This window comes from Pseudophryne corroboree, chromosome 4 (assembly GCF_028390025.1).
Source record: "Pseudophryne corroboree isolate aPseCor3 chromosome 4, aPseCor3.hap2, whole genome shotgun sequence".
NCBI classification, from domain to species: Eukaryota; Metazoa; Chordata; class Amphibia; order Anura; family Myobatrachidae; genus Pseudophryne; species Pseudophryne corroboree.
The window spans coordinates 199,021,053-199,044,722 of record NC_086447.1 but is presented as its reverse complement, the minus strand read 5'-3'; the positions used below and the strand labels follow the sequence as shown (position 1 = coordinate 199,044,722).

At 45.2% G+C, this 23,670-nt stretch overlaps 1 protein-coding gene across 6 annotated transcripts in view; it reads right to left on the bottom strand.

Annotated features, from left to right (window-relative positions):
- The window catches only part of NGEF (neuronal guanine nucleotide exchange factor), a 216,452-nt gene that overhangs the window by 123,683 nt on the left and 69,099 nt on the right, over positions 1 to 23,670 (bottom strand). For 3 of the 6 annotated variants that reach the window (XM_063915726.1, XM_063915727.1, XM_063915728.1), the window contains exon 3: positions 7,268 to 7,337. In XM_063915726.1, the coding sequence (XP_063771796.1) occupies positions 7,268 to 7,337 (70 nt within the window). Of the gene's footprint in view, positions 1 to 2,035; positions 2,060 to 2,139; positions 2,599 to 2,636; positions 2,721 to 7,267; positions 7,338 to 23,670 lie in introns of those variants that run through there. The other 3 variants (XM_063915730.1, XM_063915729.1, XM_063915731.1) reach the window with 3 other exon arrangements.

Sequence of the window (23,670 nt, the reverse complement as noted above, 5' to 3'; positions counted from 1 at the left end):
TTTGTGTTACATTTATTATACTCTATGTGACACATGCAGTGTAATAAATGTAATGACTTGCCTGCACAGTCTATCTTTTCTTGTGATACCGACCCCATGGGAGTGCGCATCGGTATAGCAAGCTGTGTACACGGTGCAATTTCCACTAACTTTCCTTACAATTTTGATTATATAGTCAAAATTGTAATGTTACATCGCACTGTGTGTAGGCCCAGTAGACATTCGATTTGTAATGTCCTGTGTGTCCACAATTTTTCTTTGCGTGGTGTTGGTGGGGGACCCAAATTATATTTTTACACCTGGGCCCGCCAGTTCCTCTACTGAAGTGGTTTCACATATTTTAAGAAAGGATATGGATCCATATCAAGGTATTTTATAGATGTAACCTAAACACTCTTAGTATATACATAGTACAGCCAAAACGAATACATTCTGATTCAAGATAATGGCAAAACGTGTGTTGACCTGTTGCATGAACTCAGTTTATCAAAATGTACCATCAGCTCCCAACAGTGAAGGCAGTCTTGGAGGGCATATTCAGCAGGTCAGACAGCTACAACAGTGAAGGCAGTCTTGGAGGGCATATTCAGCAGGTCAGACAGCTACAACAGTGAAGGCAGTCTTGGAGGGCATATTCAGCAGGTCAGACAGCTACAAATTAGTGACATCACTGAGACATCAACGGCGCCTCTAATTCTTACCACATGAATTTTCTGCCTTTACCGTGTACGGTAGGTACACTTTAAGAAATGTGGGGTGCTCAACATGCGGCCCTTCAGCTGTTGTGCAACTATACATCCCAGCATACCCTGCCACAGTTTTGCTATTAGAGAATGCACATTGAGCACCCCTGGAGTACACTCCTAACCAGGCTTCTTTCAACTGTGCAGAAAATAATGTTATGAATGCTACATGGAAGCTGATAGCTTGTTACTTTCCCCAGAATATGATTCCATCATATTAAATTTCCATACAAGAACAGATATGAACATCTTCTCTATAATTATAAAATAATGGTGAGTAAAGTGTACAATGAAGCCAAAAGCAGAAAACTGCAGATCCTGCACTGCACGTGGTCATTTACCCCGTGTAGCTGCGATCACATCACTCCTTCAATAAAAACACAAGACAACTGCAATGAAGATTTAGGAGCCTCTTCATTTAACGTTCCGTGGTGTACTACAGAAAATGCCAATCTGCCTGAAATTCTGGATTACAATATTAGCAGCCGGCAGGAACTGATCTATATTTGTGCGCACAAAATAATATCTCAGTCTCACATGCATGTTTGCAGCAGATAGGTTTTGTTTACACTCAGGGAAGCCTACAGGCAGACCAGGCATAAGGTGTAACATTTGCTAAGCTAGTAGCTGAGGATTGCAAGGTTACAGGCAAACACCTACACAAACATACCATACTTTTTATGTGCGGTTTCATATAGGCAACATAATCCGCTGCCAAGCTGCAATAAAGTGCATGCCCCTACAAGATGGACCATGGTTGGTCAGAGGATGTGTTTAATAAAAACGGGATTTGGGGTTGCTCAAAAGTCTTCTGTGAAAAAAAGACAGTTTAGGAAATATGGGCTAATTTGCGTATCATGCCATTTATAGCTATGGAATATTATGTGTCACAGCACATGTAGGTGTATTACATATACTTGCAGCACGCAATGCATAAATGTGTATAGTCACATTAAAATTACACCCACCAGGACCTATATATAATAATCTGCGATTTGGTTATATAGAAACGACACACACGTTTGTCCTATAGTTAAACTACCCACATTCCTTCATACAATGGACATTAATATGTCTTAAAGTGATCACGCAATTTCAAAGTAACATACAGAAATCCTCTGACAAACACACACAAGAACATATAGAAACACTGAATTGAGACACATATGAATTGAATGCAGGAACGCAGAGACAGAGGAGAGAAGCACGGCAGTATAGGTGAATACAGAATAATGGACAGCAATGATAATGACAGAAGGACATGCAGAAAACACACACACACACGCACACACCTACTCATGCTGTCACACACTCTTGTGGCTGTCAGCAGTGTGTACGCTTTCTATATTTAGCTGGCAGCATTAGTATGTTCTAATCCCAACCCTGTCTCTCTCACCCTTCGATGGGGTCTTCCTCGCATGGGCTTGGAGGGTCACAAGCAAGTGCTTCCCCCTCCTTGGACACTGCCTGAGGCTCCATGCTGCACTCTCTCAGACAGTCAGAAGTGTGCTGAGAGTGCAGGGATACTGCCTGCCAGCCAGAGACTGCACTCCGGGTGGTTACCAGGGAAACGGGAAGGAAAAGACTCTATGGATGGGGGGTCTCACTCTTGCACTAAGTGGAGAATAAGGGAAAGAAATAAAAGGAAAATGAATGATGGAGAGAATAGTAGTGGACAAAATAAAGTGGGAAAGATGTGCGGGGTGCGGGGAGAAGCAAGAGATGAATAGAGAATGGCAAAAAAAAAAAAAGGGAGAGAGAAAAGGAGAGAGGAGGAGAAAAGAGAGGGAGCGAGTTGGATTAAAGGAGGAGGGAGTACAACAGAATAGGTGTTTAGAGAGAAGACAAAAATAGATTGCAAAACAATGTTAGAGAAGAGAGGGTTATATTTACAGGGAAGGTGTCTGACTTCGGTTTCAATTTAAAAGATAGGACCTGTGCCCTGCTAACCTATTTATTGCAGCCACAGGGACTGAGATCATGCTATAAATTGAGAAGAGAAACAGGTGGCTGCAGATGAGGAGGAGGGGGGCTGATTGGGAAGTGCTTAATGTGTCAGAGGCAGAAAACTGGGAAGAGTCAGCTGCAGAAGTTGCTGTACTCAGAGAGTGGGGCTCATTAAGGACCAATATGCATCTGTGAGGTGGTACCTATTGTACTTTTGACTTTTTGGTCATGCCCCACAGGACAATACAATTGCAATACAAGGACTTGTTAGCTCAGATAACTTTGCACACCCATCACAAGTTGCAGGCTGCAACCCCGATGTGTGTGAGCTACAAAAGCGGAACTCCGTTGCACTGAACTTTTCTCAACTACAGTATCATTCATAGATGACACTAGTACAATAGTTTGTAATATCAGAAATACTTGTATTATACTACTTACACTGGACTAAGGGGGACATGTACTAAGCAGTGTTAATAGTGGAGAAGTGAGCAGGTGAAGAAGTTGCCTATGGCAACCAATCAGCTGCTCTGTATACTTTATACTATACAAATTATAAATGTTACGTCAGTGCTGATTGGTTGCCATGGGCAACTTCTCCACTGGCTTACTTCTCCACTTTTATCACTGCTTAGTACATCTACCCCTAAGAATTTTGTGCCCTTACTTTGAGCCTGCTTAACTTAACTGAAAGTAGCTGATATTGCCACTACTGAGTTGGCATTACAGAAAAACTCCAGACCACTGTGTTTATTTTTTTATTTTCTTTTTAAATAAAACTATACAGCAAATATTAAGTATCCCTCCCCTGAACGTATCTACGGGGCTACAGTAGCAGATGACGGAGATATCTCGCAAGAGGAGGGACTTCTTTTCTTATGTGCCTTTCCTTTTCTTACTTAACCTATCTGAAGCTAGGTATACACTATACAATTAGCTGGCAGATAATCTGCCAGATCTAGCTGGTTGGAATAAAAATCTGGTAATGGATGAGAGCAAATGACAATCGACCATTTGCTCCCAAACACTGTAAAAATAACAAAAAAAACCTGACGTTCATACAAATTGGTTAAACACACTTTTAACCAACTTGAATGAACAACTGTTTTTGTTCATTTTGCAGTGTTTGGGAGCAAATGGTCGATTGTCATTTGCTCTCATCCATTACCAGATTTTTCATTCCAAACAGCTAACTATGGCAGATAATCTGCCAGATAATTGTATAGTGTGTACCTAGCTCCTTCTGATGGCACATAACCCCTGGTTTTCCATACCTGTCCTATATTGTCTGAAACTGTAAGTGCTGTCTTCTTGTTTGTTTGTTCATTTGATTGTGTACTGTGTATTGTAATGGGCGCTGTGGATCCCTTGTGGCGCCATATAAATAAAGGATAATAATAATAATAATAATATCTGCTGTGATCCCCCACTTTTGTTTGCAAAAGCAGGCCCCATAGGTTTCTATGGGGGCTGTTTCAATGCTGAATTTACCAAGTTCCAGAATGCGAAACATCTTCAGAGATGGCATTAGCTGCTGTAGACTTTGAGCTACTTACCGCGTATTTCTTCAAGAAAAGGGTCCATAGGATCTCTCTCTAGGGATGTCCGCTTGCACATGTACCAACGAATGTCAGCGCTTGCGCAGTACTGACGTGAAGGGTAGAAGCAGGAATTAAAGTGATCACATGTGCCCCTTTCCTGGCGACTCATGAATGATACACCCCTGCGAATAAAGCTTCCTTATTGCTGCAAAATACGACAACAGGGAATATACTGTATTGGGGGATGCCGCAAAAACAAATAATTATGCCCTTTAAAACTGCTTTAGCAGGAAATTGTTTTAGGTCTGAAATTAATAATGGGATCTCATAATCATCTTTATTGTATCACTTGTATTGTATTTTATCTTTATGTATCACTTCGGGATATAGTTACAGTATGTGACCGGCGGTCACATTACCGCCCCCTACATCCCACACCCTCAAAATCCAGACGGTCGGCATGCCGACCAACAGGGACTATTCCCACTCGTGGGAATAGAACCCGTGGTGACCGCTGGTTGTCACCAAGCCCGCAAGGGGCTTGTTGCCCTCGCCTCCCACCCCATATTACAGAGCATACCTACGTCAAATGGTTTTTGTTTTTTTACTACAGGAATACCGGTCTATTCCTTTTAAGTTCTGCCTTTAAATAATAATCCACATTTAAAACATATGTTGTGCACTGGTAGCCTACACACATAGGGGGTCATTCCAACCTGATCGCACGCTAGCTATTTTTTGCAGCGCTGCGATCAGATAGTCGCCGCCTATAGGGGAGTGTATTTTTGCTTTGCAAGTGTGCGAACGCATGTGCAGTACAAAAAAGTTTTGTGCAGTTTCTGAGTAGCCCAGAACTTACTCAGCCACTGCGAGCACTACAGCCTGCCCGGGGCTGGAATTGACGTCAGACACCCTCCCAGCAAACGCATGGACACGCCTGCATTTCTCCAAACACTTCCAGAAAAGAGTAAGTTGACACCCATAAACGCCTTCTTCCTGTCAATCTCCTTGCGATCGGCTGTGCGAATGGATTCTTCGTTAAAATATCGCACAGCAACGATCCGCTTTGTACCCGTGTGAGGCGCCTGCGCATTGCGGTGCATACGCATGCGCAGTTCTGACCTGATCGCAACGCACCAAAAAAAACTAGCGTGCGATCAGGTCTGAATGACCCCATAGTTACTGAGATCTTTTAGGAAAATAAAGCAAGTCTTTGGGTGGCTTTTAGCCCCTTTGCTGCAGTACACACTAGCTCATTTTGCAGCCTAGTTCTCAAATATATTCTGTCCTTGCAACATGCATTGTGGAAACGTCTGTTTAAGCATGCTTAGGACAAAATCAGATATCAAAGCTATTTAACCACTTAACTGACAATTTTTTTCACCAAAAACCGCTCCGAAATTGTCTGGGTTTTTTATGAGTGAATTAGGTGAAGAACATGAATTTAACCCTATCCAAAATCATTTTAGATTAAAAAAAACATAGATCGGGAACATCGCGACCATTGGAACATTGGAAACAACGCAACCATGGCAGCTTTAATTTTGAAAGCCGGGACAGCCTCCAGGTACACAGGGGGAGTGTGTGTGTGTGTGTGTGTGTGTGTGGTAATTAACACTCCCCTGCGGCTGCTATTGTCTGCAGCCGCTAAGGGTGGGGGATCCTGCTGTGCTTACCGATCAGCAATGATCGTCAGCGCGGCAATCAGTGGGGGAGAGTGCAGGGAGGCAGAGGCCTCTGTCGGCAACAGCGGAGAGAAGTTTCCCTTATCTGCCGCTGCTAACACAGTTTATCTGACTGGTCGCATCCTGTGCGACCAGGTCAGATAAAGCACTTGCAGGCATGGTCGCATTTGATGCGACCATGCCAGGCAAGTGGTTAAAGAGAATATAGGCCCTTATTCAGGTTGAATCACAGTAGGACAAAAATCGCAAGCAATTTTTATACTACTGCACATGCGCTGTGTTCGCACATCACATGCGTGACTGGCAAAGTGTGATTGCATCAATGGGGGTGACGATACCATTGCGGGGGAGTGGTTCAGCCAACGCAGGCGTGGCCGGACCGCTTTTTTCCGGGGAGGCTGCGTGATGTCACATGCAGTCACTCTAATGGAAAAAATGGCAGCAGGCTGCGAAGGCACAGTGCATCCACAGGTGCTGCAACCGCAATGTACTTGCATTGCGATTGCAGCCACTAGACGGTGGGTAGATTGCTGGGCGGCTTTGCTTGCGTGACTAACAAAGTGTGATCGCATCAATAGGGGTGGTGATACCATTGCGGGAGAGTGGTCTAGCCAACGCAGGCATGGCCGGACCTCTATTTTTCCAGGGAGGCTGCGTGACGTCACACGCAGCCGCTCCAATGGAAAAAATGGCAGCAGGCTGCAAAGGCACAGTGCATCCACAGTTGCAGCAACCACAGCCACTGGACGGCGGGTAGATTACTGGGCAGCCTTGCTCTATGATGGGTGGTCCCCAGCATGTGATAGAAACTATTGCAGATTCTGCTTTTAAGCCTCTTTGTTCAAAGTCCGGCTGGATATTCTAAGCTCTGTCCCAACCTCTTCATAATGTGCCTAGTGGCATAGTGGGTTAACACACAGCAGTATAGTGATAGCAAGTGGAGACAGCAGAGGGCCTTTGGAACGCCCATATGAGCTCTGTGGCAGACTATAAAAAATGCTATCTCGTACTATGCAAAATAAACACATTTATAAAAAAAAAAACGGGAAAGTGAATTAAGTAAGCAGCTATGATTTGGCCCAGCATATAGGGCCTCTTAGCAGCTATCCTTGTTGCTATGCCAGCAGTATTGCCAAGTTCCAGTAATATTTTTGAGAAATTATAACATTTTTCATTCATTCAAAAATACCTTTCATTGCATATACCACTCAACACATATAATTCAGCATTCAGAACACAGAGGGATGTGCCTGAGAATAAAGTGTGGTTATGCCTAATATGCAAGACGGCAAAAAGTTCTCACACATCAGTAGTTGAAAGTGGCTGAATTAATTAGACAGATTTGTCATACCTGTATGTTGCTGAAGAATTGGCGTCCACATTTAAAGGAGTACTTTTTGGGTCCCTGTTTCCTTGGTGTACTGGAAAAAATAAGAGATATCCATTAGTTGTAGATTTCAATATATTTTACTCAAGAACTGTACATCTCTAATCTTTATTAAATTGTCATTGACACATACTAGTTTGCCACCAAATAAATAAATAACTACAAATATCAGTATGCTGGCTGCTACTATATATTCTCCTATAAATCCTAAAAAAGGAAAATATTCAGTTATGGCTTCCCTAGAATGATCATAATGTATAAGGCTAATCTTGGTGACTAATCTCCCTCTAAATAAAAAAATGGGGGTAAAGGATCTTTGCCCACTATAATGTATGGAGGCCGTTTCAACAGGTTTGGTATGGGTGACCGACATTTGGGATCACCATACCGATCCTGGGATCCTGGGGTTTAGAATGCAAGGGGGAAGGAACAAGTGCAACAAAGCCTTTTGCGGGCTCGGTGCGCTCTCCACAGGTTCTATTGCCACTCTATGGGTGTCGTGGACACCCACGAGTGGGAATAGTCCCTGTTAGTTGGCACGCCGACCGTTGGGATTTTGAGGGTTTGGGATGCAGGAGTCGGTATTGTGACCGCCGGTCACATAACTACATCCCGTTTAAAAAGTATAAAGATTACTGAAAATGACAGACTGTAGCCAAGTACACTCCAACATACCCTGGAAAAGATGCATTCATTATAATCGCTGCAAAATGCTAATATTGAAGTGGTCATGTTTATGAATCATGTTTCACTTTCATCAAATCAGGTCTGATGAGTTTTATTTTGTAATTTGCATTAGTGGCACAACTTGTGAGTGGTGGGCCCAGGTGCAATTTGGGCTCCCCTCCAATTTCATACAAAGGGTGACAGCATAAGGCAGGAGGAGGCAGAGAGTTACAGTGGAAAGCAAGTGAAGGCAGAGGGTGACAGTGGAATGCAGGGGGAGGCAGTGGGTGACAGGGGCACAAGCACAATGTCTTGCGCAGTGTGGAGAACAGGGTGTAGTTACCTTGTTTTGGGGTCAGGAACATAGTAACTGTGCTCTGGCTGTGACAGATTCTGACAGTACCAGTTACACCGGTTGTGAGCTGCCTTTAATTTACAGACAGCAGTGAATCAGAAATAATGTATAGCCGTCTGTTAATTAGAGGCAGTATATGACTGTGATCATGAGCACTGATAGGTACAGGACTCCTCTATCAGTGTGGTATACACAAGGTCAGCCCAGCCTCCCTAAGGTAAGGGGCAGGTCCTTTGCACTGGGCCAGTCTTCCGACATTGCTCAAAATGGTCTGTGGGGGGATAATTCATTGCTAGTCTGAAAGCAGTGGGCCCCTTAGTCCTCAGAGGGCCCGGTGCAATGCATCTGCTGCACCACTGGTTGTTCCGCCTCCGATCTGCATCGTATATAGGGGTTAATTCCGAGTTGATCGTAGCTGTGCTAAATTTAGCACAGCTACGATCGTTAACTCAGACATGCGGGGGGACGCCCAGCACAAGGCTAGTCTGCCCCGCATGTCAGTGCCGGCCCCCCTCCCGGCCAGCGCAGCTCCTGCGGCTGGCCGGAAGTTGCTCGTCGCTCCCGCTGGCCGCAACAGCTGCGTGAGATGTCACGCAGCCGCCGCGGCCCCCTTCCCCAATGGTCCGGCCACGCCTGCGTTGTCCGGACCACTCCCCCTAAACATCGGCTTAACGCCGCCGTTCAGCCCCCTCCCGCCTAGCGACCGCCTCTGTCTCAGAGGCGATCGCTAGGTAATGAAAGATGCCATGAGCCGGCGCCATGCGCAGTTCTGACCCGATCGCTGCGCTGCGACAAACTGCAGCGAGCAATCGAGTCGGAATGACCCCCATAGTGCATATCCTCCAATATTTTACACATAAAAATCGGTACAAATTAGGAAATGGGGCGTGGTCACGCCCCCTTTCCTACACTTTTAATGGTAATTTGGAGAGTCAAAAATAATAATAATAATAATAATAATAATAATATACTTTATTTAGTCATTAACAAAGTCAGCAACGAAATGTCAATGAAAATACAATCTGTACAGACCATAAAAAAAAGGTACTGTACCTGGCAAGGTACAGTAGGAAGGTATGTATAGTGTTTATGGTGAGCCCTAATAAAACAGAAGCATATCAAACATAAATGCAGAAAAAGTTTTATTTTAAATACATTATGTTTTAAAAAATGATATATATATTAATTGGCTTCCAACAAAGTTAACCCTAGTCAGTGTGAATGTGTGTGTACATGTGGTAGGGAATATAGATCGTAAGCTACACTGGGGCAGGAACTGATGTGAATGGACAATTATTCTCTGTAAAGCGCTGCGGAATATGTGTGCGCTACTGTATATAGATAACTGGTAATAAATAATAATAAATTGTGCAGGCTGATTTAAACAGTTTTGTACATCTGATGACTAACCTCTGCAACAGTTTATTTTTTTTATAGAGGTCAGATACAGGCTAAAGTCAGGCAGTATAGGGCTGGTTATCAAAGGGTTCTTCATCGATGGTGCCCAGTGTCTAACTATAATGGGTGCATGGTGTGCAGTGCACATGGGCCCCTTGGTCTAGTGGGCCAAAACTGCACACCCTGCACCAGTGCTTAAAGTGGTCATACAGAGGTAGTGGAACTGAAACACCCCCCGCCGCCTATGTAATAAAGGTACTACAATAGGGGTGTGGTCTCAAGAAGAAAGGGGCGTGGTCATGCAATAGTACCTCCAATTCAAATTACACCGCACAGTAGCACAATCTTATTCACATTACACCATATAGTAGTGTCCCTACTTACTCATGTTATGACACACATTAGTTCCCCTTATACACAACGCCCACAGTAGTAGCACCCCTAATACACATAATGCCCACAGCACTAGTACCCCTTATACAGTGCCACAGTAGTAGTGCCCCTTATGCAATCTCCCTGTTGTTTCGGGCTGACTTCTTGGGTTAGGTGGGCCAGTGGTGCAAGTAGAAATACAAATGCCCCACAGTGCCAGATACACAAATGCCCCACAGTTCCAGAAACACAAATGCCCCCACAGTGCCAGATACACAAATGCCCCACAGTGCCAGATACACAAATGCCACCACAGTGCCAGATATACAATGCCCCACAATGTCAGATACACATTGCCCCCACAGTGCCAGATACACAATTGCCCCCACAGTGCCAGATATACAATTGCCCCCACAGTGCCAGATATACAATTGCCCCCACAGTGCCAGATACACATTGTCCCAGAGTGCCAGATACAGAAATGCCCTCACAGTGCCAGATACACAAATGCCCCCACAGTGCCAGATACACATTACCCCACAGTGCCAGATACACAAATGCCCCCACAGTGCCAGATACACAAATGCCCCCACAGTGCCAGATATACATTGCCCCACCGTGTCAGATACACATTGCCCCCACAGTGTCAGATACACAAATGCCCCCACAGTGCCAGATACACAAATGCCCCACAGTGCCAGATACACAAATGCCCCACAGTGCCAGATACACAAATGCCACCACAGTGCCAGATATACAATGCCCCACAATGTCAGATACACATTGCCCCCACAGTGCCAGATACACAATTGCCCCCACAGTGCCAGATATACAATTGCCCCCACAGTGCCAGATACACATTGTCCCAGAGTGCCAGATACAGAAATGCCCTCACAGTGCCAGATACACAAATGCCCCCACAGTGCCAGATACACATTACCCCACAGTGCCAGATACACAAATGCCCCCACAGTGCCAGATACACAAATGCCCCCACAGTGCCAGATATACATTGCCCCACCGTGTCAGATACACATTGCCCCCACAGTGTCAGATACACAAATGCCCCCACAGTGCCAGATACACAAATGCCCCACAGTGCCAGATACACAAATGCCCCCACAGTGCCAGATATACATTGCCCCACAGTGTCAGATACACATTGCCCCCCACAGTGCCAAATACACAATTGCCCCCACAGTGCCAGATACATAATTGCCCCCACAGTACTAGATACACATTGCCCCACAGTGTCAGATACACAAATGCCCCAGTGTCAGATACAGATTGCTCCAGAGTGCCAGATACACAAATGCCCCAACAGTGCCAGATACACAAATGCCCCCACAGTGCCAGATATACATTGCCCCACAGTGCCAGATATACATTGCCCCACAGTGCCAGATACACAAATGCCCCCACAGTGTCAGATATACATTGCCCCACAGTGCCAGATACGCATTGCCCCACAATGCCAGATACACATTGCCCCACAATCAGTGTCGGACTGGCCCACAGGGGAACAGGGAAAACCACCGGTGGGCCCCACTGCCTGTGGACCCTCCTCCTCTAGGGATCAGGTTCCAGACTCTATCCTAGTGCACATGAATTATGCATTATACTTATGTTACATTATACTTCACAAGAATATGGTTTATTATATATTTACCAAGGGGAACAGAACATGTACTCTGTAACGATTAGCCAAACCTCTGTTGTGGCTGGCCACGCCCCAGTGGAGCCTGGCCACACCATTAAGCATGGGCCCCTACAACAGCATCCCCCCCGGTGGGCCTTTCATGCCCCAGTCCGACACTGCCCACAATGCCAGATACACAAATGCCCCCGCAGTGCCAGAGTTACAAATGCTCCCACAGTGCCAGATATACAGTGCCCCCCCCTGCTCACCGCTGTGTGAGGGGAGGAGAACGCAGCGCCAATCCCACCCCTCAATGCTCGTGAAGTCCAGTCGGTCTCTGCAGCTCTGGCAGCGGGTATCTCAAATGAGGCGCTGGTTCGTTAGCCAATCAGAACTCGTGGACCGGCAGCCAATCAGGATCCACGGCTGCTGGTCCGCGAGCTCTGTTTGGTTAGCAAACCGGTGCCTTATGAGATTCACCCCGCCGCCTCAGCCGCCGGAAACCAGACAATCCATCCCAGAGAATTAAGGGTCAGGAGAGGCGCTGCGCTCTCCTCCCCTCAGATAGCAGCCAGCGGGAGGCAGTTATGGTGGACGGCCCAGCGGTACAGCGTACCGGCTGGGAATTTCTAACCGGTATGTCGTACCGCCCCGTACCGCCATACTTGCAGCACTGGATGGGCCGGAAGATGTGGAACTGGTTCCATCTTCAAATGGAACTGACGGAACGCAGTTCCGTAGACAAAATAGGTGTTTCCGCACAGGTCCAATTCGACTAAACCCCCGTATCGTACAATACCTCAGACTGCAGATATATTTAGAGGCGGGGTGTGTTACCAGCTACCTAAAAAACGTATATTTACCAAAGGAAAGAAAAAGAGGTAGCACTATGGTGCACTAAGTCGATAACCTATGGAATAGTAATTAAAACTTAACTTGTAATAGTTCTGAATAAATACAATAATCTCCCCACCTAACTAATAAAAAGCGAAATATTAAAAGATAGAAATAGATAAGAAATTAAATATTAAAATATGGCGCTGGAATATCTGCAACTCCTGCTATTATTCAATAATTGATCCAAATATCGATCTATCTACTGTGACTAAAGCGTGGTCTTACAATGGCCCTCATTCCGAGTTGTTCGCTCGCAAGCTGCTTTTAGCAGCTTTGCACACGCTAAGCCGCCGCCTACTGGGAGTGAATCTTAGCTTATCAAAATTGCGAACAAAAGATTCGCAATATTGCGAAAAGACTTCTCTGTGCAGTTTCTGAGTAGCTCGAGACTTACTCTGCCAGTGCGATCAGTTCAGTGCTCGTCGTTCCTGGTTTGACGTCACAAACACACCCAGCGTTCGCCCAGACACTCCTCCGTTTCTCCAGCCACTCCCGCGTTTTTCCCAGAAACGGTAGCGTTTTTTCAAACACTCCCATAAAACGGCCAGTTTCTGCCCAGAAACACCCACTTCCTGTCAATCACATTACGATCACCAGAACGAAGAAAAAACCTCGTAATGCCGTGAGTAAAATACCTAACTGCATAGCAAATTTACTTGGAGCAGTCGCAGTGCGGACATTGCGCATGCACAGTTAGCGGAAAATCGCTGCGATGCGAAGAAAATTACCGAGCGAACAACTCGGAATGACCACCAATATCTCTTGGCCACTCAATCTGTTGTCATGTGATCCACTATGGATAGCAACGATTACTCCCTCCGTATTCTATCAGTATGTAATTGTATAATTTAACAGAAATGGAGTAATCTGTCACTGTATCTTGATCTTAAATGTGGATCCTAAACTTGTCCATATAAGTGTGGTTAATCCATAAAATGGGGAAAGTGTCACTGAATAATTGGATTGGACAGTATCTAGTCTTATCTTAATAGTATTTTGACTGTCTACTATATTCAGTGGTCTATTCCTCACATATAGCTCTGAGAGGCTAAAAAGTCATATTGTATTCAGTCCCACTCTGTTATAAAGTGGCAGAGTAAGACACTGTAACAATTTTGTAGCACTATGGCTGGTTACACATTCCTCGGGCGTAGTATGGCTGACTGGCGGTCTCCTGACCGCCGGTCAGCTTACCGACGCCGGGATCCCGGCAGCATACCGACGCCGGGATCCCGGCGGGGAGGGGCGAGTGCAGCAAGCCCCTTGCGGGCTCGCTGCGCTCGCCACGCTGCGGGCTCGGTGGCGACCTGCGGTCGCCACGGGTTCTATTCCCACTCTATGGGTGTCGTGGACACCCACGAGTGGAAATAGTCCCTGTTGGTCGGCATGCCGACCATCGGGAAAGTGAGCCGTCGGGCTCGTGGAGGAGGTCATGTGACTGTCGGTCAGCTGACCGGCGGTCACATGAATACCACCCCATTCCTCTATGTGCTACTAATGTACAGAGTCTAATACTGGACACATTTCACAAGTTAAATAATCATTCCCTATCTTGTAGGTATGCAGAGTAATATTCACTCCCAATTGCTACCTTAGTAGATAATATTCCTTCTCCGCGCAGCTGACAGTTAAGGTGATTAAGTGCGACTGTCATGTAATAACTCAGGGCTGAAATCAAAATCTAATATCACACCCCTATATGGCAGCAATATCAGTGCTGACACAAGTTTTGTGTCTCTAAATTGCTAATTCATAAATTGTCCGTAGGATGCATACACATAAATGTATTCTAATTATGTAACTAGAGAGCACTGGATTCGTTGTCAGCGGTACCATATGCTGGAGTGTTTGTGAGCGGCAGTTTCCACAACGCTGCAGATGTGTAAGCCGTATCACGGTGTGGAGAGCTGAGGATTAAATGCACAACCTTATAATAAGGGCAGTGTAGTATTCTATTGACACTCGCCCACTACATTTATAACACCATAATTAGTATAGATTATACATGACATGAAAAGTGAGTTTCACAGTATTGACAGGAGCGTCTACAGGGCTACCAGCGCCTCACTCCAATGCGCATTTCGCCCGTAGCTTAATCATGGAGCCGAGTTCCGCACCGTTCCAGCTCACTTTAACCCCTGCCATACATTCATATACTATACCCACCTCTCCGGAGTCCTGCGTCAGTGCGGAGATTTGTGCATCTGCAGTAGAGAAGGTAATGGGAACAGTCCTATGGCAGGTGCAGGCGTCATGTTCACCCTGACAGAGTCAACTACAAGGCGAGAGAGGAGGAGGTTTGCACAGAGACTGCACAAGGGCTCCCTCCTCTATTAAACCATTGTTGGTTTGAAAGAATTCAGTTTGCTTTACCGGTGAGCGGGATGCCGCCTGCCCATATCCCGACAGCGGCATCCCACCCACCAGAATGCCGGCAGCAGGGTGAGCACTAAGAGTCCACTTGCGGGCTCACTATGCACACCATGCTGCTGGCTCAGGATGCTGCGCTCACCACAGGATCTGTTCCCACTCTATGGGTGTCGTGGACACCCACAAGTGGGAATAGCCTCGCTGTGCCGGGACACCGGCTGACGGTATTGCCGGGATTCCGGCGTCGGTATCCTGACTGCTGGCAAATTAATCGCATCCTGTTTGAAACAATCAGTGAAGGGAGCTGGGCTAAATGGTGTAAGGGAGAAGAGCTAAGCACCATGCCCCATGCGTGTACAAAAAAAAACCTGAGCTTCTACCATCGATGATGAACAATCACTTCTCTGCCATTGATAGTAAATTCCATCAAATGTATGTTGCAATCCATCAATGCAGTGTGCTATAAAAGCAAAGCTTCTCAGAGTCCTGAGAAGTCTTGCAAGTGATGAAAAATGTTGGACCACGCTTACTGTTGTTCGAGTACACACTGTACAATACAGAGAAAAGTGTGTAGCCTTAGCCGGCTTCGTATGATGGCAAACTACAGGCGGTTGTAACATGGCTACCGGCTCTGGCAGTGTGCACTATGGGAGAGACATCATGACATCTCTCTATAGTCAGACTGCAGGGCTGCCATCAGAAATTGCGGGGCCCGGGACTGATATAATAGGCAGGCCCCTCCCCCCCCCCTACTGTGGAGGAGTCAGCTTTAGAATTGCACCAGTTAATGTACGTACGTGTGTGTGTATATTATATACACACACACACACACACACACACACACACACACACACACACACACATGCATACATACATTTTCCGCTGTCGGGAGGGCCCGGGATGCTGATGCCACTGCCTGCCCACCTCCATCCCGCTGTTCTGCTGCTCTCCTCCGTCCTCCTGCAGCTGTATTGAAAACGTCTCTCCCAAAATGCCCACCGCCTCAGAGGAGACAGTTGTTCAAGATACTAGAGAGCTCCTCTAGTATCTTGAATAACTGTCTCCACTGTGGCGGTGGCCATTTTGGGAGGGAAGTTTTCAATACAGAGCTGCTGGAGGGTCGGAGGACAGCGGCAGAACAGCGGGGACGACTGCGGAACGGCGGCAGGCAGGTGGCTGCATGAGCATCCCGGGCCCTCCTCTCTCTGTCAGAGAGGCTGGGCCCGGGACAGCTGTGCCCCCAGCACCCCCCTGATGGCGGCCCTGTCAGACTGTATACTTTATGTATGGAACGTGTAAGTTCAATAAAACCTTTTATACATTAAGCACACAAGTAATCATATTTACAGACCTAACACAATGATCGCAAACCCCCAGTAACACTGCAGCCCAAGAACTAGAGGAAGTAGGATCAGCAAGATAGCGGACAAACACGGTGACCATATTACACACCATCTACCAATCTGCCCAATACTGTCTGAAGAATCTTATACTATACTTACAGTATTTGTTTGGTAAGGTGCTGTATAAGAATTGTGAGACATGTAGACACTTGAATAAGCAGTGCTTTATTGTGAATCGATTACATGTGCCTACAGCCATACACAGTGGAAATCTAGAAAGACTGATTCTGCAGAAGTGAATGATGTGGACTAGACTTAAACACATTGGTTTTTGTTTTGTTTTTGTATTGAGAATTTTTATTTGAGTCAATTTCTTAACCCTTTGGGGGTATTGAACACTGGACAATTCTGTTGGTCTACAAACTTAATAGTGTGATTCCTTCTGTAAGAGGAGAAAAATCATTAACTTGCATTATAGTGGTTGTACACTGTTTCACTATTACAAGGGAGGGACTCACATATATATTGTGTCAAAACGGTTCACAGACCATAAGAATACCAATTTAGATACACAACCCCCAGTATATGCATGAACATAATTTGCATGCAACTTATTGAGTATACTGAAATCCCATTAAGCGCCACAATATTGTTTAATATGTCCTGTATACAGGGTGTGGATTCCTCTCATATATTCTGGCAGCACCATGGGGTCACGCATAGACTATTACCTACTAGACGCCGGCCCACTCACACAGGAGGTCATACTTAGAGAAACTGCAACTACCTTAGGGCTTTTGCCAGATTCTATGGTGCGACCGATGCTGCGTCTAAAGACGCACAGAGGCGCAAATACACTGCAAAGTTTTGTGAAAATCGTCCTTAGCAATTGCATAAGATGGAGACATGACTGCGGAAAAAAAGCAGCTGTATCTGCATCCGAATCAGAATCATGCATATAATAACAACATATAGGGCCTGACTCATAGATGAACGCAATGCTAATGTTGTAAGATTCTTTGTCATTAGGTCGACAAGATTTAGGTCGACAGTTGTTAGGTCGACCACTATTGGTCGACATGCATTAGGTCGACATGGTCATTAGGTCAACATGGAAAAAGGTCGACCTAAGTCTTGTCGACCCAATGACCGTAAGCCACGTGACCATAGACTACTTACAACTTGGACAACTGACAGATCTGCGATGGATGCTGCATCTCTGTATGCAGCTGCTGGGATTTGCTGTGTATCTCAATACAACAAATCCCGGCAGCTGCGGCATTTGCATAAACATTCACAGCTGCAACGGCAATTGCGTACATTACTGAAGCAGACCATAGTGCATCAGAGCACTGAGGTCATGGGTTCAATTCCCACCATGGCCCTAACTGTGTGGAGTTTATATATTCTCTCCATACTTGCGTGGGTTTCCTCTGTCTACTCCTGCTTCCTCCCACAATCTAAAAATATACTTGTAGGTTAATTGGCTCCCAACAAAATTAACCCTAGTGTGTATGTGTGTGCATTTGCATGTGGTAGGGAATATAGGGGGTAATTCTGAGTTGATCGCAGCAGGAACTTTGTTAGCAGTTGGGCAAAACCATGTGCACTGCAGGGGAGGCAGATATAACATGTGCAGAGAGAGTTAGATTTGGGTGGGTTTTTTTTTATTTCTGTGCAGGGTAAATACTGGCTGCTTTATTTTTACACTGCAATTTAGATTGCAGATTGAACTCACCACACCCAAATCTAACTCTCTCTGCACATGTTATATCTGCCTCCCCTGCAGTGCACATGGTTTTGCCCAACTGCTAACAAAGTCCCTGCTGCGATCAACTCAGAATTACCCCCACAGATTGTAATCTCCACTGGGGCAGGGACTGATGTGAATGGCCAAATATGCTCTGTAAAAGTGCTGCGGAATATGTAGCAACTGGTAATAAATAAGTAAGTGCTATTTACATATGGGTAAGATTTATAGACAATTCTAGCAGACTTTTTGCTGCCAGACATTCTCATAATTAGTACTTTATCTTATAGTCAGACTTCCAACATTTTATTAGGAGGGGGCAGAAAATATTTCTTCTTAATCCTCTTTTACTGCCAGAGACGTGGAAACTTTCGTCTTCTAAACACTTCACTCTGAAAGACTGCAAAATATTCCTTGCTCAACCCTTACATTGCTACATGGATATATGATACAAATATGCTAACTGTTACATTTCTAAGTGACAGCTTCCAACAATCGCACTCACGGTCACCAATAGGACCAGCGGCAGACAGCAGCCGTGCTCCATGTGAGGAAATATGCTATTGGTCACATTTCACTAGGGTTAAATTAGCATTTCGCTTATTTACAAATATATTCACAACATTTACAAATAAAATGTAAGGACAGGCTATATTTACAGGTCAGCATGCAATATAGCAGCTTCTGTCCAGGAGAATAAATGCCTGGATATTGCTATTTACATGGAAGCTCGTGAGTCACAGTTTCACTCATATCATTTTTGAGTTTGACACAAAATTGTGCTATCATCAAACATTAACCTTCAGCCTGTTTAATCCTTAATACTGTAGGACCCGTTATGGTTAGCATGGAAAGCACTATAGAGACAGCAGTGCAACGAGCATTCAGTACTTCCTATGACCAACATGCAAATGAACCTCTCCTATCCAAGACAATAGACATCTATGTATTTACAATTACATGATAGGACGGATCCGTTATTATATACCGGCAGATGGGATGCCGGCTGTAAGTATACCGACAGCGGCATCCCAACTGCAGGAATCCCGCCAGCGAGTCCCCTCGCGTGCTTCCCATACTTCGGGTTCAGGTTCTATTTCCACTCGGTTGGTGGCGTAGACTGGCCAACCGACTGGGAATATCGGGCGGGTGTGGGGTTTCAGTCCGTCGGTAAAATGCTGGCTGTCGGGATTTCGGCATCGGTCTCCTGAACGCCAGGATCCCATCAGCGGGCACTTTCACTGCATCCCGATAGTACTATCGTCTATTCTTTACACACCAGGATTTTATACTAATGAAAATCCAGTAGCTACTGACCTGAGAAGTCCAAACAAGAATGAAACATGTGCCCGAGTATAGCAGTTTTCTAGGTCAGCATGAACAAGCATTATGATCAAAAAACTAATTGGGTAAAATATTGACTCAAAAGGCTGCCATATAAATTCCAATATTTGGAATAGGAGGGACTTATTTGTATTTTGCCACTATGGAATATTGCTTAAGAACCTTTCTCTTTCTAAATCGTAATATTGCTTCAGTAAGGCTATCCCTGTATTGTGTCACATGCAACAGAATATACTAATGAGTCATGAACATTATGCAGCAATTTGTAAGAGTGTGTTAGGGCAGGGCTCGGCAAATCCCAGGGACCAGGTCATATCGGGATCCAGTCTCTAGGTCGACAGTAACTAGGTCGACACTATCTAGGTCGACCACTATTGGTCGACAGTAACTAGGTCGACAGGGTCTCTAGGTCAACATGTTCTATGTTGACGGGTCGACATGAGTTTTTCACAATTTTTTCTTTTTTTGAACCTTTTCATACTTAACGATCCACGTGGACTACAATTGGGAACGGTAACCTTGCTCGAAGTATGGCGAGCAAAGCAAGCCATGTGAGGGGACACGGTGCACTAATTGGGGTTCCCGGTCACTCTACGAAGAAAACGACACAAAAACACACACATAAAAAATGCATGTCGACCTTTTGACCTGTCGACCTAGAACATGTTGACCTAGAGACCCTGTCGACCTAGCATCCCTGTCGACCTAGTTACTGTCGACCAATAGTGGTTGACCGAGACACTGTCGACCTAGTTACTATCTACCTTCCATACCACACCCGGTCATAATGGCTCCTAGATTTTGCTGCCTAGCTACCAGATTATGCAGGAAGGGAGGAAGCAGATCCTCGTCAGCCCCAGTGGACATTTGTGGGTGTGCCTGTACTGTATGTCGAGTGCTGAGTGTCCGCCCCGGCCTGCGCTGGCTGCTGTGCCTGTCCAGTCCAACCTGCATGGTCTACTCTCCAAACTCCAGTTGCATAGAGCTCTCCGATAAGAGGTTGAGGGTTCGGAGGGTGCAGTGATGTGGAGACAGGGCGGGGTGAGGAAATTGTTTGCCCAGAGTTTTGCAGCGGAGAGGTGGGGGTTGCATGCCGTGTTAGCCTGTCATTAATGTGGGAGTGGGGCGATTTGCTCGGAGTTAGCTTCAGAGAACTGGTTTACCTGGAGGTTGTGGGGCAGCTGCTCAGTAATGTGGCTTCGGGGAAGCGGGGATAGTTTACTTTGTAAAATGTAGGGGAGCCTATTTAACACGGATCACGTGGTACATCCTGTTTCTGTTATAGTCATATTGTGAAAATAATAGAAAATCGATAAAAAAAAGTTAATTTTTTTCAATAAAACTTTTTTCCTACGGATAATATGTAAAAAAACATAACAACTTTTGTTCAAATATTTGCTTATTTTATAAAAAAAAAAAACAGCACTTTATTTTATTATTTTTGTATCATTTAAAATATCTATCTAAATATCTATCTTTCTATCTATGGGGGTCATTCCGACCCGTTCGCACACAGCGGTTTGTCGCTGCGGTGCAAACGGTCTTCTGTACTCCGAATTCATGCGAGTTCGTCGCATTACTTCAGATCCGGATGAGACTCTGGTGGCCATGGATAACATGCTGCTTAAGTTCGCTGAGCGGGGGTACCCTATCAGGGAACTGGAGTTAGCTAAATCACAGGCTTTATAGGTAACTAGAGAACAAGCGTTGTGTCCGAGGGCTGTACAGCAGGGTTCAGCAAGTCAGAAACTTCCCTGGGTTAATAAGTATACCACAGCCACTAGGGGAAGAGTTAAAATAGCCAAGCAACTATGGCCCCCGATACACACAGATACCGCTATGTCATCCTTGGCTAGTACTTCCCTCTTACCCAGTCACACCCGAGGTAGGAATATTGGTGACTATGTTGTAAATTGAATGTTACTAATCTAACCAAGAATCAGGAATCCCATTTTTTAAGAGCCAAGAATGGCTGCTTTAGATGCTTGGGTTGTGCCACGTGCAATACCTTGATCACGGGAGCCACATTCAACCATCCATTGACGGTTAAAAAACTTACTATTAAACATCGACTTACCTGTACCACCACACATGTGGTTTACCTATTAACCTGTCCGTGTGGTCTTGCCTATATTGGCAAGACCATACGGCAGTTTCGTGAACAAATGGCGCTACATCGGAGTGCCATTAAAAAAGCATATGAGAAGGGGGTGAGTGATCAACCTTTTGCCCGGCACTGCCTGTTGGCTAAACATGGAGTGGCCAGCATTAGGGCCATACTTATAGATCACATACCCAGCGCCTTGCGGGGCGGTAACAGGGATAAGGCCCTATTACAGAGAGAGTCACATTGGATTTACAAGTTAGGCACGCTGTCTCCCAGGGGCCTCAACGAGAAACTGGGACTTCATTTCCATTGTCAATTTTACTCCTATTTTTACATTGGGAGATGGTAGTTTTATTGTAGTACTATTCCCTTACTAGTGATTGAATTAAGTACCACTGAGTTGTAAAATTATGGTTTAGTTATAGGTTTCATACCCTTAATCATCATGCCAGTAAGTGTTAGATATATGGAGCTCTCTATGGGCTGTAAGCTCCACTCGATTGTCTGTGATTGTTTTTAATCCTTTTTTGTTTGGTTTTCACAGGTGGTTGTCATGGGGACTCACCTGCGACGCGGCGCACCGTGACGCCTGCGGTTGACAACACGTGAAAGCGGCTGGACTCAAGGGCGGGCAGCAGAGCTGAAGGGTGGGCTGTCTCTATGGTTGCCATGGTAGACTGACCTTCGACACGGCGCTGCTGAGCAGGTGAGTATGATTATGTAATAATGTTCTGTCCTTGTTTGTGTATAAATGTCATTTGTATGGCTCAGTTTGGCTTATCTGGCCCTGAGGACGGGGTTGCGTCCCCGAAACATGTTGGTATATTAAACTGGCCATCTCTACTTCTATCAAAAAGACTATTTGAGTGCCGCCAGCTTTACATCTCTCTCTCTCTCTCTCTCTGTCTCTCTCTCTCTCTCTCTCTCTATATATATATATACAGAATATGTATATATAATAGAACTGACAGCCCAGGTCTGGATACATCTGACTAGCCGCATTACACATGTGCCGATGAGACTGATCCGGCAAAGTGGTTAATTAACCTTTACAGCTCTGGTCCATTATTGTCATGGCGGATTTCCACTCATCTGCCTCAGTGAGAAATTATTCATAATTGCGGTGATAGCATTTTTTTATCACCACGTAATTAGTAAATAATTCCAATTCTTTAACTGGTTATGTCTCTAACTTTTGTTATTGTCTAACCACTTGCCTGGCATAAGTATGGGATATGTATATGTATGGGATATTACCACAGCCAGAGGTGTGTTACCTGACAGGTTGTCTCCCATATGTCCGTGCTATCCTGCTGTCTATATGGAGGAAATCCATTTATCCCCACATATTAGTAAATAAGCTCCACTGTCTAACTTGATATGTCCCTAACTTTTGTTATTGTTTAACCACTTGCCTGGCATAAACGTATGGGATACGACCAGCCAGGATTGAGTTACCTGACCAGGGGGGTTATTCTGAGTTGATCGCAGCAGCAAGTTTGTTAGCAATTGGGCAAAACCATGTGCACTGCAGGTGTGGCAGATATAACATTTGCAGAGAGAGTTAGATTTGGGTGGGTTATTTTGTTTCTGTGTAGGGTAAATACTGGCTGCTTTATTTTACACTGCAATTTAGGTTTCAGTTTGAACACACCCCACCCAAATCTAACTCTCTCTGCAAATGTTATATCTGCCACACCTGCAGTGCAAATGGTTTTTCCCGAATGCTAACATATTTGCTGCTGCGATCAACTCAGAATTAGGCCCCAGGTCTTATCCCATACATCCGTGCCGTCCTGCTGCTTTCCCTGCCTGTATGAAGGCAATCTGTTCTGCACAGGTGCGGAGAAGACTTCCTCCTGCTGTGGCCCCCTGGGAGTGATGTTGTGGTCTGTAACCACCGAAATCACTCCTGCAATTGCATCCCAGAATGCATTACCGACGCATCCCAAGCAAAGGCATGGGATGGAAAATATAATTAGTAAGTTTTCCTATACATGTCATATTATTGGCTTTTCTTTTGCCTGTTTGAAGCAACAGTAGCGCAGAGAAAATACCTAGTCAGCTAACAGGTTTTCTATATACTTTACAAATGTAAGCAAAGGACAATTACATAGAACATTCCA